This window comes from Mustelus asterias, unplaced genomic scaffold (genome assembly GCF_964213995.1).
Source record: "Mustelus asterias unplaced genomic scaffold, sMusAst1.hap1.1 HAP1_SCAFFOLD_50, whole genome shotgun sequence".
Classification (NCBI taxonomy): domain Eukaryota; kingdom Metazoa; phylum Chordata; class Chondrichthyes; order Carcharhiniformes; family Triakidae; genus Mustelus; species Mustelus asterias.
In genome coordinates, this window is record NW_027590123.1 from 200,107 (window position 1) to 215,153 (window position 15,047).

Genomic DNA, 15,047 nt, shown 5'->3' on the forward strand with positions numbered 1-15,047 from the left:
AATTCAGGTTTCTTTATCTGATGTTACCAACCATAATTGGCTGATTCTTGGGCCTGCAGTCTCCCTTTCAGAATATGTGTCTATGGTCATTCCCCTGAATTCAGAGAATTCCACCAGCAATTATTTTGGCACAAGTATTAAACTTTTACTTGAATCCTAAATTGATCTTTGGTTCAAACTCTACAAATGCCTAAGAGGTTCCACTGATGAACATCTCCAATTAAAAAATGCTGATTAATCCTTGCTGACAATTCTTACTTACCTGCACATTACACACAGTGACACCTCCATTATCCACCAGAAAGAAGGGGAATGGGAATTGATGGATAATTGAGAGGCTCCAAATGTTACCCCTCCCGTCTGGTACAGAAATCCCCTCAGCTCAGGAATGGAAAAGGTCCAATCGAAATAACAAACTTGTGTATATTCTTTCTGAGAATGTGGGGCAACATTATAATCAGATAGGAGGAGATTGGTGTCAGTGACTGTGGGGTTTATATCATGATGTGGAGATGCTGGCGTTAGACTGGGGTAAGCACAGTAAGAAGTCTCACAACACCAGGTTAAAGTCCAACAGGTTTATTTGCAAATACCATAAGCTTTCGGAGCACTGCCCCTTCGTCAGATGGAGTGGATATCTGTTCTCCAACAGTGCACAGAGACACAGAAATCAAGTTACAGAATACTAATTAGAATGCAAATCTCTACAGCCAGCCAGGTCTTAAAGGTACAGACAATGTGGGTGGAGGGAACATTAAACACAGGTTAAAGAGATGTGTATTGTCTCCAGACAGAACAGCTAGTAAGATTCTGCAAGATCAGGGGGAAAGCTGTGGGGGTTACTGATAATGTGACATAAATCCAACATCCCGGTTTAGGCCGTCCTCATGTGTGCGAAACTTGGCTATCAGTTTCTGCTCAGCGACTCTGCGCTGTCGTGTGTCATGAAGGCCGCCTTGGAGAACGCTTACCTGAAGATCCAAGGCTGAATGCCCGTCACTGCTGAAGTGCTCCTCCACAGGAAGAGAACAGTCTTGCCTGGTGATTGTCGAGTGGTGTTCATTCATCCGTTGTCGTAGCGTCTGCATGGTTTCCCCAATGTACCATGCCTCGAGACATCCTTTCCTTCAGCGTATCAGGTAGACAACGTTGGCTGAGTTGCAAGAGTAGGTACCGTGTACCTGGTGGATGGTGTTCTCACGTGAGATGATGGCATCCGTGTCGATGATCCGGCACGTCTTGCAGAGGTTGCTGTGGCAGGGTTGTGTGGTGTCATGGTCACTGTTCTCCTGAAGGCTGGGTAGTTTGCTGCGGACAATGGTCTGTTTGAGGTTGCGTGGTTGTTTGAAGGCAAGAAGTGGGGGTGTGGGGATGGCCTTGGCGAGATGTTCGTCTTCATCAATGACATGTTGAAGGCTCCGGAGGAGATGCCGTAGCTTCTCCGCTCCGGGGAAGTACTGGACGACGAAGGGTGCTCTGTCCACCGTGTCCCGTGTTTGTCTTCTGAGGAGCTCCGTGCGGTTTTTCGCTGTGGCGCGTCGGAACTGTTGATCGATGAGTCGAGCACCATATCCTGTTCTTATGAGGGCATCTTTCAGCGTCTGGAGGTGCCTGTTGCGATCCTCCTCATCCAAGCAGATCCTGTGTATTCGGAGGGCTTGTCCGTAGGGGATGGCTTCTTTTACGTGTTTAGGGTGGAAGCTGGAGAAGTGGAGCATCATGAGGTTATCCGTGGGCTTGCGGTACAGTGAGGTGCTGAGGTGACCGTCCTTAATGGAGATGCGTGTGTCCAAGAATGCAACCGATTCCGGAGAGTAGTCCATGGTGAGTCAGATGGTGGGATGGAACTTGTTGATGTCATCATATAGTTGTTTCAGTGATTGCTCACTATGACTCCAAAGGAAGAAAATGTCATCGATGTGTCTAGTGTATAGCATCGGCTGAAGGTCCTGTGCGGTGAAGAAGTCTTGTTCGAACCTGTGCATGAAGATGTTGGCATATTGAGGTGCGTATTTTGTCCCCAGGGCTGTTCCGTGTGTCTGGATGAAGAACTGCTTGTTGAAGGTGAAGATATTGTGGTCCAGGATGAAGCGGATGAGTTGTAAAATTGCATCTGGAAACTGGCAGTTGACGGCATTGAGTACTGAGGCCGTTGCAGCAATGCCATCCTCGTGGGGGATGCTGGTGTAGAGTGCACTCTATGTTAGGGGGAAGTTTTTCACACAGAGGGTGGTGGGCGAGTGGAATCGGCTGCCGTCAGTGGTGGTGGAGGCAAACTCAATAGGGTCTTTTAAGAGACTCCTGGATGAGTACATGGGACTTAATAGGATGGAGCGTTATAGGTAGGCCTAAAAGGTAGGGATATGTTTGGCACAACTTGTGGGGCCGAAGGGCCTGTTTTGTGCTGTAGTGTTCTATGTTTCTTAAATTCAGAATTTCCTATCCCATGAAGAAAAGGTTATGGTTATAATTTAATACTGGGTTGGTGCTGAATCTGGACATGTAAAGCCAGGTTAAAGTTTAAAGTTGAGATCATTTTTTTAAAGGTGAGATCATGTACTAGTGGACTCAAGAACAGCTTCTTCCCTGCCATCATCAGACTTTTGAATGGACCTACCACAATAAGCAGATCTTTCTCTACACCCTATCTGTAAGTGCAACATTATATTCTGCAGCCTTTGCTTCTCCGCTATGTACTCTATGAACAGTATTTATTTTCTTGCACGCTGTTGAGACACAATACTTTCACTGTATCCCAATAAATGTGACAATAAATCAAATCAAAACAGAACTGTTACAATGATTAACCCGGAAGAATTGAAGACACAGAGGATAAGATAAACTTTGAAAGATTGAATATTCGAAGGTAAAGTAAAAGTATTTTTTTTATTAGTCACAAGTGGGCTTACATTAACACTGCAATGAAATTACTGTTAAAATCCCCCAGTCACCACACTCCGGCACCTTTTCGGGTACACTGAGGGAGAATTTAGCATGGCCAATGCACCCTAACCAGCGTGTCTTTTGGACAGTGGGAAGAAACCGGAGCACCTGGAGAAAACCCACACAGACACGGGGAGAACATGCAGACTCTGCATAGAAAGTAACCCAAGCCGGAAATTGAACCTGGGTCCCTGGTGCTGTGAGGCAGCAGTGCTAACCACTGTGCCACCCCTGGTGGAGGGATGTGGGGAAGAAGGACTGATGATATGAAAATAGTTAGAAGTCTCACAACACCAGGTTAGAGTCCAACAGGTTTATCTGGAACCATGAGCTTTCGGAGGACTGCTGCTTCATCAGGTGATATGAAAATACAAGCTGGACTGCAGTGAATGAACCTGAGTGAAGTGGTTCTGATCATGTTGAGGGTTTGTTGGGATGGTCACTCTCCTTTGTTCAGACACATGTCCCAACATCCAACTGCAAGACCTCTGTGCATCTGCACTGCCAGCGCAAGCGCAGTTTTCCCTTGGGTGACATCATTGGAACAGCCTGTCAACCTGTTCGCGCACGTGCAGATTCTGAGCTAATCGCGCAGTCGCAACCATGCGGTGACGCCATCACGCACACACCATTGTGGTGTCATCACGCCCACTTCCGGGGTTCCCACAGTGGCGGGAGTTTTGAAATCTCTCTCTCTGGTTTCTGATCTTTCCAGCTGCAGCTCCCAGAAGCAGATTTATCTTTAAAACAGCGGCATTGTTTCAGAGGTGAGTGCTTGTGACCATTCCTCTGAAACTGAGAGTTTTTAGTGGTGTGTTCTGTTATCTGAGAGAGGTTCCACGTGTGGCTGGTCTGACTTCTTTACTGTGGATCATAGAATCATAGAAACCCTACAGTGCAGAAGGAGGCCATTCGGCCCATCGAGTCTGCACCGACCACAATCCCACTCAGGCCCTACCCCCACATATTTACCCGCTAATCCCTCTAACCTACGCATCCCAGGACTCTAAGGGGCAATTTTTAACCTGGCCAATCAACCTAACCCGCACATCTTTGGATCTGAATCCATGTCCATCCATTGCTCAGTTTTACCTCTGCCCTCCCTGATCACCTTTCTGTCATTGTCTAACTTCCCTCTGTCTCTAATGCTGGGTGTGTTTTAACTGTGTTTAATATTTTACTGTTAGATTGTCTAAATGAAGTTTCAACTGTTGTCCCTCCCCCGACTATGTATTGATGGTGATATTTGAATGCAGTCAAAATATCTGGAATTTAAAGTCTACTGATGACCATGAAACCATTGTCGATTGTTGTAAAAAACCTATCTGGTTCACTAATGTCCTTTCGGGAAGAAGATCTGCTGTCCTTACCTGGTATGGTCTACATGTGACTCCAGATTTTCAGCAATGTGGTTGACTCTTATCTGTCTTCTGAAATGGCTGAGCAAGCCACTCAGTCCAAGGGCAATTCGGGATGGGCAATAAATGCTGGCTCGTCCTTCTTCTGTGAATGACTTTTTTTAAAAATTACTAGCTTTATCTTCCCACAGCATAGAATCATGGAATACCTACAGTGCAGAAGGAGGCCATTCAGCCCATCAAGCTTGCACCAACAATAATCCCACCTAGGCCCTATCCCCATAACCTCACATATTTACCCTGCTAACCCCAGTAATGGGCAATTTAGCTTGACCAATCCATCTAACCTGCACATTTTTGGAGTATGGGAGGAAACCGGAGCACCCGGAGGAAACCCATGCCAGCACAGGGAGAATGTGCAAACAGCACACTGACAGTCACCCAAGGCTGGAATTCAACCCGGATCCCTGGTGCTGTGAGGCCACAGTGCTAACCACTGTGCCACCGTGCATCTTTCAGCATCAGGACTTTTTTTTTTCCTGTAGTCAATTTCTCTTCCACTTCTGAGCTGATTGACCATCAAATCCTGCACCATTTTTATTCTCCAAATTTCATTCTGCAGTACCTTCTTGAATTGTTCATTCTGTCTCTTTCTCTCGCCACAGGCAGTACCCGGCCTGCTGAGTTAGCAATTAACAATCAGCCATGGTCGGAAATATTTGGGCAGATATCTAAAAGCTTGGTCAAAGAGGTAGATTTTAAAGAGGAAAGGGAGGTGGACAGCTGTAGAGAGCGAGGAGGCCAGAATTAGAGGAGTGGCGATTTGTCAGCATTGTGCATCTGGAGGAGTTTATAGAGATCATGAGAGTCAAGGCCATGAAGAGATTTGAAAAATCATTTCAAACATTAAGGTGGTGTCTTAACCAGAAGCTTGTGAGGGTAAGATGAGGGTTTCAGTGGACAATGAGATGAGGCAAAGGTGAAGTTTGATGATACTCTGACCAAAATAGGATTCTAATGATGACATGGAAATGTGGTCAGAAACTCATCTTGGGGTCCAATATGAGGGAAGGTGGTGGTGTTATTATTCATTCATGGGATGTGGTCATTGCTGGCTGACCAGCATTTATTGCCCATCCCTAATTGCCTGAGGGCAGTTGAGAGTCAAGCACATAGCTGTGGCTCTGGAGTCATGGGTAGGCCAGACGGAGTAAGGATGGCAGATTTCCAAATAGGTTTTTACAACAATGGTTACATGGTCATTGGTAGATTCTTAATTCCAGCTAATTTTTTTGTTTATTGAATTCAAATTCCATCACTTTCCGTGGTGGGATTCGAACCCGGGCCTCCAGAACGTTGGCTGAGTTTCTGGATTAATAGTCTAGTGACAATACCACTTGGCCATCAACTCCCCGTAATGGTATTGTCGCTGGACTAGGAGCCCAGAGACCCAGGCCAAGATCTGGGGGCCATTTGAATTCAATAAAAATAAAATATAAAAAGGCTAATGACAATTGTCGTAGCAACCCATCTTCGTTCATTAATATCCTTTAGGAAAGGAAATCTGCCATCCTTATTTGGCAATATGGTTAGGGATGGACAATAAACATTGGCAATGCTCACATCCCATTAATTAAAAAAAACACACAATGATACAGATTGGTTCTGCCACAGGTGTGAGGAAAAGTCAGCAGCCAGGAATTGGACAATGTCTTCAGATTTCCCAGTTTATTATTGGAGGACTGGTGTCAGACAAATTAAACATCAGGCTGATGTGCAGGGCAACTTGGAGGTGATGTTCACATATAGCTGCTTCCCCTAGTCATTCTAGACTGCGGAGATTGAGGGTTTGGGAGATTCTGTCACTGTTCCTGTCAAGTTGTACATCTATAAAAAATCTCTACTTCGCTCTGCCTCTCTCACCTCTTTCTCTCTCATCCCATTGCTGTGGCAAGTTTCCTGCCCTCATGTTGGTTCCATAAATCAGCAGATCCATTCCGTTCAATTTTACAAACTGCCTTTGTGATCTTGTGGGTTTTCTCATTCTCACTTTTTTTCTGTTTTAAATCTCTCAGAATATTTGAAGAGAAGGATTTGCAGCCGGGACATTCAAACCCACAGCAGAATCTGACAGAATTACCCAATTTATCGTAACCCGACTATCGTTTTACTTTGAACATGGATGAAAAAAGCAGCGTTCACAGTGGAGAGAAACCGTTCATGTGTGTTGTGTGTGGACAAGGCTACAGTCGATCATCTGGCCTGTCGAAACACAAACGCAGTCACACTGGAAAGAAGTTGTGTAAATGTGGGGATTGTGGGAAGGAATTTAATTTCCCATCTGAGCTGGAAACGCATAGACTCTGTCACACCGCGGAAAAGCTGTTTAACTGCTCCGAGTGTGGGAAGGGATTTAATCGCAATGCGCATCTGCAGCAACACCAGCACGTTCACACGAGGGAGAGACCATTCACTTGCTCAGTGTGTGAGAAGGGATTTACTAGTTCATCTATCCTGCTGAGACACAAGCAGGTTCATACGGACGAAAGACCTTTCAAATGCGCAGAATGCGGGAAATGCTTTAAAAGTTCAAGGGAACTGAGGAGCCATCAGCTCATTCACTCTGATGAAAGACCATTCAGGTGCTCTCACTGTGAGGCTGGGTTCAAGCATTCGTATCAACTCTCTCTCCACCAGCGCACTCACACTGGGGAGAGGCCGTACACCTGCTCCCAGTGTGGGAAGAAATTCACTCAGTCACCCCATCTTCGGTTACACGAACGAGTTCACTCTGGGGAGAAACCATTCACTTGCACTGTCTGTAAGAAGAAATTTGCTCATTCGTCCCATATGTTGAAACACCAGCGAGGTCACAAGTAATTGCAATGATTGGATATTGTTAATCACATCCAGGATTGAACTGTGTTCATTTGTGGTCTGTTTTTGCTGATGTTACTAACCTCCAGTCCAGTTATACAAGTGCTAATCTCCTGGCTAAAAGTCAAATAAACTGGCTTTGTGTTAAACAATGTGAGTCGCCTGAATATCTGACACAAGTTAATTCCTTCTGAAGGATTCTCCGACTTTCTATCTGCTCCATCCTCACCTCCAAGTGAGAGGAACTCATGGATCTTCTTTGATTGGAAGATTTCAATCTTAGTGACAGTTGCCTCTGCCGTGTCCATCCCATGCACTAACCCACCGAGCTAAAATACCCCTTATCTGAGTCCTGCATCTGTATCTTTCTCTAGATTCTCCCACCTCCCCTCATGACCTCTGCCCTCAAGACCCACTTCCTGTTCCTTCTATCCTATTCTTGCTGAACTGCTGACTACACAACATCCCCATGTGAGCTTACATTGTTAATGGTTCGCTTCTTTCTTCAGGTATTGTCCCTCTTTCCTTTAATCTGTTGTCATCTCCCCCCACTCCCCCCAAAATAACAACCACATCACTCCTGCATCAGCCCCTGGTTAAGCAGCACCTTGTTTTAAAGTTTCGATCCTTATTTTCAATCACTGTATGGCCTCGCCCGTCCCTATCTTTGTAATCTTCTCCAGCCCCACAACTCTCAAACATCAGATCATTTCCAATTCTGGCCTCTTGTAGTGACCATATTTCGTTTGCTCCACCGATGGTGGCAGTGCTTTCAGCGTCATCACCTGTAAGCTCTGGAAATCCCTCCATAAGCCTCTCTCCCTCTTTCTCCTTCTTTACGATGCTTCTTAAATAGTCGCTTTGTAAGTGCAGAGGATTGCTGTAAAATGAGCCATGCTGCAGAAACTTTTTCACTTAACATGACAGATACAAGAATAGCAAATTTCAAAGGGAACAACAATTTATTCTGGATGTAAAGAGGTTGGGCTGCTCCCAATGCCTCGTGCCAGTGAAGATAAGAATAGGGAGTTGGTTCAAATGAATGCCTGGCTAAAGGACTGGTCCAGGAGGGAGGGCTTTATTTTCATAGACCAATGGGAGGTTTTCAGGAGAGGATGGCACCTGTACAAGAGGGAGGGGTCACAACTAAGTTGGAAGGGCACAAATATCCTGGCTGGGAGCTTTGTTAATGCAGTTCGGGGGGGTTTAAACTAGTATGGCAGGGGGGTGGGGATCAAACTATTAGGTCTATAAGTGTGGTGGCTGGGGACGAGCTTGGGGCTGGGACAAGGCTGGCAAAGAAGAAGAGCACTCTGGGGGAGGACGACCTCACTGAGCCTGGGGGTCTGGAGTGCTTATACTTCAATGCAAGGAGCGTAGCAGGTAAAACAGACGAACTTGGGGCCTTAATGCGCACGAGGAATTTGGATGTGGTTGCGGTGACGGAGACTTGGTTGAAAGAGGGACAGGACTGGCAGCTGAATATTCCAGGGTACAAGTGTTTTAGGCGAGACAGAGGAGGGGCCAAAAGAGGTGGGGGAGTAGCGGTATTGGTTGGAGAGCATATTACAGCGGTGCAGAGGGAGGACAATTCGGAGGAGTCGTGTAGCGAGTCACTCTGGGTGGAGCTTAGAAACAGGAAAGGCGCAGTCACTATGTTGGGGGTGTACTACAGGCCCCCAAACAGCCCAAGGGAAGTGGAAGAATGGATATGTCAGGAGATACTGGATAGGTGCAGGAAATATAGGGTTGTTGTAGTGGGAGACTTCAATTTCCCTGGTATAGACTGGAAATCGCTGAGGGCAGGGACTCTGGATGGGGAGGCATTTGTAAAATGTGTACAGGAGGGTTCGTTGGAACAATATGTGGACAGCCCAACTAGAGAGGGGGCTATACTGGACCTGGTGCTGGGGAATGAGCCCGGTCAGGTCTTCAAAGTTTTGGTCGGGGAACATGTGGCAAATAGTGACCACAATTCTGTTAGCTTTAGGATAGTGATGGAAAAGGATGAGTGGTGTCCCAAGGGTAAGGTGTTGGATTGGGGGAAGGCTAACTTTATTGGGATCAGGCAGAAATTGGCAGCTCTTGATTGGGAGAGGCTGTTTGAGGGTAAATCCACATCTGGTATGTGGCAGTCTTTTAAGGAACGGTTGTTAGGGCTACAGGACAAGCATGTGCCTGTAAAAAAGAAGGATAGGAAGGGTAGGATTAGAGAACCGTGGATAACCAGGGAAATTGAGGGACTGGTCAAAAGGAAAAGAGAGGCGTATGTTAGGTCCAAGCAGCTAAAAACGGAGGGAGCTCTGGAGGAGTATAATGAAAGTAGGAAAATACTCAAACGGGGAATTAGAAGAGCAAAAAGGGGTCACGAAATGTTCTTGGCGGACAGGATTAAGGAGAATCCCAAGGCATTTTATTCATACGTTAGGAACAAAAGGGTTGTAAGGGAAAAAATCGGACCTCTCAGGGACAAAAGTGGGGACTTATGCTTGGAGCCCAAAGAGGTAGGGGAGATCCTAAATGAATACTTTGCGTCGGTATTCACTAAGGAGAGGGATGTGTTGACTGGGAGTGTCTCGGAGGGGAGTGTTGAACCGTTGGAGAAAATCTCCATTACAAAGGAGGAAGTGTTAGGTTTGTTAGAGAATATAAAGACTGACAAATCCCCAGGGCCTGATGGAATCTATCCAAGGCTGCTCAGGGAGACGAGAGGTGAAATTGTTGGGCCTCTGACGCAAATCTTTGTCTCGTCACTGGACACAGGTGAGGTCCCAGAGGATTGGAGGATAGCTAATGTGGTCCCGTTATTTAAGAAGGGTAGGAAGGATAACCCGGGTAATTATAGGCCGGTGAGCTTGACGTCCGTGGTGGGGAAGTTGTTGGAGAAGATTCTTAAAGATAGGATGTATGCGCATTTAGAAAGGAATAAACTCATTAACGATAGTCAACATGGTTTTGTGAGAGGGAGGTCATGCCTCACGAACCTGGTGGTGTTTTTTGAAGAAGTGACCAAAATGGTTGACGAAGGAAGGGCCGTGGATGTTGTCTATATGGACTTTAGTAAAGCGTTTGACAAAGTCCCTCATGGTAGGCTAGTGAAAAAGGTTGGATCCCATGGGATAAAGGGGGAGGTGGCTAGATGGGTGGAGAACTGGCTTGGTCATAGAAGACAGAGGGTGGTAGTGGAAGGGTCTTTTTCCGGCTGGAGGCCTGTGACTAGTGGTGTACCGCAGGGCTCTGTATTGGGACCTCTGCTGTTTGTGATTTATATAAATGATCTGGAAGAAGGAGTAACTGGGGTGATCAGTAAGTTTGCGGACGACACAAAACTGGCAGGACTTGCAGATAGTGAGGAACATTGTCAGAGGCTACAGAAGGATATAGATAGGCTGGAAATTTGGGCAAGGAAATGGCAGATGGAGTTCAATCCTGATAAATGCGAAGTGATGCATTTTGGTGGGAATAATGTAGGGAGGAGCTACACGATAAATGGAAGAACCATAAAGGGTGTAGAGACGCAGAGGGACCTGGGTGTGCAAGTCCACAGATCTTTGAAGGTGACGTCACAGGTGGAGAAGGTGGTGAAGAAGGCATATGGCATGCTTGCCTTTATAGGACGGGGCATAGAGTATAAAAGTTGGGGTCTGATGTTGCAGATGTATAGAACGTTGGTTCGGCCGCATTTGGAATACTGCGTCCAGTTCTGGTCGCCACACTACCAGAAGGACGTGGAGGCTTTGGAGAGAGTACAGAGGAGGTTTACCAGGATGTTGCCTGGTATGGAGGGGCTTGGTTATGAGGAGAGATTGGGGAAACTGGGGTTGTTCTCCTTGGAAAGACGGAGGATGATGGGAGACTTAATAGAGGTGTATAAAATTATGAAAGGCATAGATAGGGTGAACGGTGGGAAGCTTTTCCCCGGGTCGGTGGTGACGTTCACGAGGGGTCATAGGTTCAAGGTGAAGGGGGGGAGGTTTAACACAGATATCAGAAGGACATATTTCACACAGAGGGTCGTGGGGGCCTGGAATGTGTTGCCGGGCAAGGTGGTGGAGGCGGACACACTGGGAACGTTTAAGACTTATCTAGACAGCTATATGAACGGAGTGGGAATGGAGGGATACAAAAGAGTGGTCTAGTTTGGACCAGGGAGCGGCGCGGGCTAATTGTTCCTGGTTTCTCGTTTCAAGGCTTCATTCTACGATCATCTTGCTGGTGCCAGTACAGAGTGAGACTGCGGATAGTTGGGAACCTGTCTCGGGGGCAGGGAATTCATATGGTGTTCGTGGAAGTGGAAATGACTAGGGTTGGGAAGCATTTTCCGAACGGGGCCATTGTGATCTCCTGGACTCGTTTCGATCGCCTCAGGGGGTCGGAGAGGAATTTCCCAGATTTTTTTTTTTCCCCATATTGGCCCTGGGGTTTTTCACTCTGGGTTTTCGCCTCTCCCTGGAGATCACATGGTCTGGAATGGGGGGGTGGGGGTAAGTTAATAGGTTGTAATGAACAAAGCATCATAGCTGTGAGGGACAGCTCGGTGGATAGGATATTGGTATGTAGATAGGCTGAAAAATTGGGCGGGGATCCTGGATTCAGGATTCAATCCTGGACCAGGGAGCGGCGCGGGCTTGGAGGGCCGAAGGGCCTGTTCCTGTGCTGTATTGTTCTTTGTTGTTGTTCTTTGTTGCTGATGGGTTGGGAAGTTGACTTTGGCTGAGTCATTGCAATGTGGAATGCCCCAGAGAACAGTTTGTTCCTCCGTGCTTTTGTTTAATTGGAAAATTGAAAGGAGGGAGATGGCAAGTCGCTCACACCAATTGCTGGGAATTGTCGAAAGAATGAACCGCACATGAAGCTCGTTCTCAGAAAATAACTGGATGGAACAGCACAAAGTGGAATGAAGAACTTCCACTGGTTCTCATGAGTATCAGGAGTAGGTCCCTATTAGCCCCATCGAACCACAGGAGTGTCATATTGGAGACCAAGTGAGGGTAAGAAATTGTGCAAAGGGAGGTGTGTTTGGACCCCTGTATAAGGGACCATACACTACGGTGGATAAGGTCAGTTGTATTGAATATGCAAACGGACGGCACGGTGGGGCACAGTGGTTAGCATTGCTGCCTCACAGCGCCAGGGACCTGGGTTCAATTCCTGGCTTGGGTACTATCTATGCGGAGTTTGCACGTTCACCGCGTGTCTGCGTGGGTTTCCTCTGGGTGCTCCAGTTTCCTCCCACAGTCTGAAAGACGTGCTGGTTAGATGAATTGGCCATACTAAATTCTCCCCCAGTGTACGTGAACAGGCACGGAGTGTGGCAACTAGGGGATTTTCACAGCAACTTCATTGCAGTGTTAATATAAGCCTATTTGTGGCACAAATAAAATAATAAATGTTTTTACTAAAAAGTCAAATGGTTTTCTCATAACTCGGTGAAGCTCAGAGTCCCAGATAATGGAAGAAGCTGAGAAGGATCAGGACTGTTACGTACACGGTGAAGAATATGCTGCGGACCTGGGACAATGATGAAAAAGAAGTGAAAAGTGCACCTGTACCATGGCTATTGTGTCAGGAGGACGTTAAGATGGAAGCTCAATCCCCCTCAGCATCTTCATCTGGATGTTATCCAAAACCACATTAGGAAGGGGAATGATATCCAAAATGTCAGACAGTAACGGGGTATAATGAATGATGCTGCAACAGCTTTTAACACCAGGGTTGTTAATACTATTAACTTAGCCACTCTGAAGATCAGATCTTAACCATACATTTACAACATATGGTCAGGCCCTAAAGTCTCACGTACAAATGAACAATCAAATTATTAAAGAAAGTAAAATTGTATTAAGTGAATCTACTGAATGTATAATGTATGGATCTTGGTTGGTGGAACAAGCCAGAGAGATGATATAGTATATTGCTAAAGGAAGATGCACTGCAGCAATTCACCAAGGCTCCTTAGGCAGCACCTTCCAAAGCCACGACCACTTCCATCTAAAAGGACAAGGACAGAAGATAAAAGCAAAATACTGTCGATGCAGGAATGTGAAACAAAAACAGAATATGGTGGAAAATCTCAGCAGGTCGGACAGCATCTGTGGGGAGAGAATAGACCCAATGCTTTGAGTCTAGATGCCCCTTCATCAGAAGGGCAGAAGATACATGGGAATACCACCACCTGCAAGTTCCCTCCAAGCCATTCACCATCCTGAATTGGAAATGTATCACCATTCCTTCACAGTCACCGGGTCATAATCCTGGAATCCCCTCCCTAACGGCATTGTGGGTGAAGCCACAGCACATGGACTGCAGGGTTTCAAGAAGGCAGCTCACCACCACCTTCTCAAGGGCAGCTGAGGATGGGCGATAACTGCTGGCCAGCCAGCGCTGCCCATGTCCATGAATCAATTAAAGAAAATGGTTCCCTTGTAGTTAACAGACCAACACCTAAAGGCTGTGCCCACTTATCCATTTAATATGACTATGTGTCAGGTTAGAGAGCTGGTACAGGTGCAGGCAGTGAGACATCAGTGTGAATGGTTCAATAGGAGGAATACTACTCCATTCAATCCAGAGACACTTTCTGATTTTGCTCACTTCTTTGTCATTCTTGTTGAGCCAGTGTGACAGCCTGAGCAATTCAAACCCGATGAGCTGAGTGGGTGTTCACTGCATCACAGATCTGATCTTGTCCCAAAGCCTTTCCACACTGTCTTCACTGGAGTCTGTGAGAGTGAGGTGGGAAGAAAGCCACACCTGCAATTGGTCTGAATCATAGAATCCCGACAGTGCAGAAGGAGGCCATTTGACCCATCGAGTGTGTACCGACCACAATCCCACCCAGGCCCTATTCCCATAACCCCACATATTTACCCTGCTAATCCCCCTGACACTAAAGGGCAATTTAGCATAGCCAATCAGCCTAGCCCACACATCTTTGGACTGTGGGAGGAAACCAGGGCACCTGGAGGAAACCCACGCAGACACGGGGAGAATGTGCAAACTCCACACAGACAGTGACCCGAGGCCAGAATTAAACCTGGGACCCCTGTGTGTGGAGTTTGCACATTCTCCTTGTGTCTGTGTGGGTTTCCTCCGGGTGTTCCGGTTTCCTCCCACAGTCCAAAAATGTGCGGGTTAGGTTGATTGGCCATGCTAAAATTGCCCCTTAGTGTCCTGAGATGTGTAGGTTAGAGGGATCAGCGGGTAAATATGTAGGGATAAGGGGGTAGGGGTGGGGTGGGATTGTGGTTGGTGCAGACTCGATGGGCCAAATGGCCTCTTTCTGTACTGTAGGGCTTCTATGATTTCCCTGATGCTGTGAGGCAGTGGTGCTGAACACTGTGCCACTGTGCCGCCCGTTCTCTTGCCCCTCTATCCTGGAGAATGTGAATGTGAAATCTTCTCCTGAGTAGCACAGGAGTGAAGGGGACTTTTAAAGAAAACACTTCAAAACACTCTGAAGCTCTGTTTGAAATGCAGCGACCTTACCAGCGACACATATATTCAATATTGAAATCAGAAACAGGGTTTTGAACTTTGCGTGTGTAAATCCTTCCCTTCTAACCCAGACAAAATTAATTTACACAATCCATCCCTGTCAATCCAGGATAGGAATTCACAACATTCTCTCCTGTTGACAGGGAGCACCGTGCACACGCACTGCTCTGCATTAAACAATGAAAGATGTGTTGGGTTTGCATGGACAGAATATCCTGCAGATGTTTCAAATCTGAAATAAAAATAGTCAAAGCCCCAAATAGTGAACAGACCCGGCAGCTTCTGTGGAGACAGAAACAGAGTGAAACATACAGTCAAACACCCACATGAATCCGGAGCAGCAGTGGCCCCTCTACTCCAGCATTTGATAAG

General features: G+C 46.6%; 2 protein-coding genes across 2 annotated transcripts in view; both read left to right on the top strand.

Annotated features, from left to right (window-relative positions):
* LOC144483237 (uncharacterized) overlaps positions 1–15,047 on the top strand; it is a 284,523-nt gene that overhangs the window by 157,077 nt on the left and 112,399 nt on the right. The window lies entirely within an intron of this gene.
* The window catches only part of LOC144483220 (uncharacterized), a 40,388-nt gene continuing 28,887 nt past the window's right edge, over positions 3,547–15,047 (top strand). Inside the window, exons 1-2 of the mRNA XM_078201991.1 lie at positions 3,547–3,551; positions 6,662–6,943. Of these exons, the coding sequence (XP_078058117.1) occupies positions 3,547–3,551; positions 6,662–6,943 (287 nt within the window). The remainder of the gene's footprint in view (positions 3,552–6,661; positions 6,944–15,047) is intronic.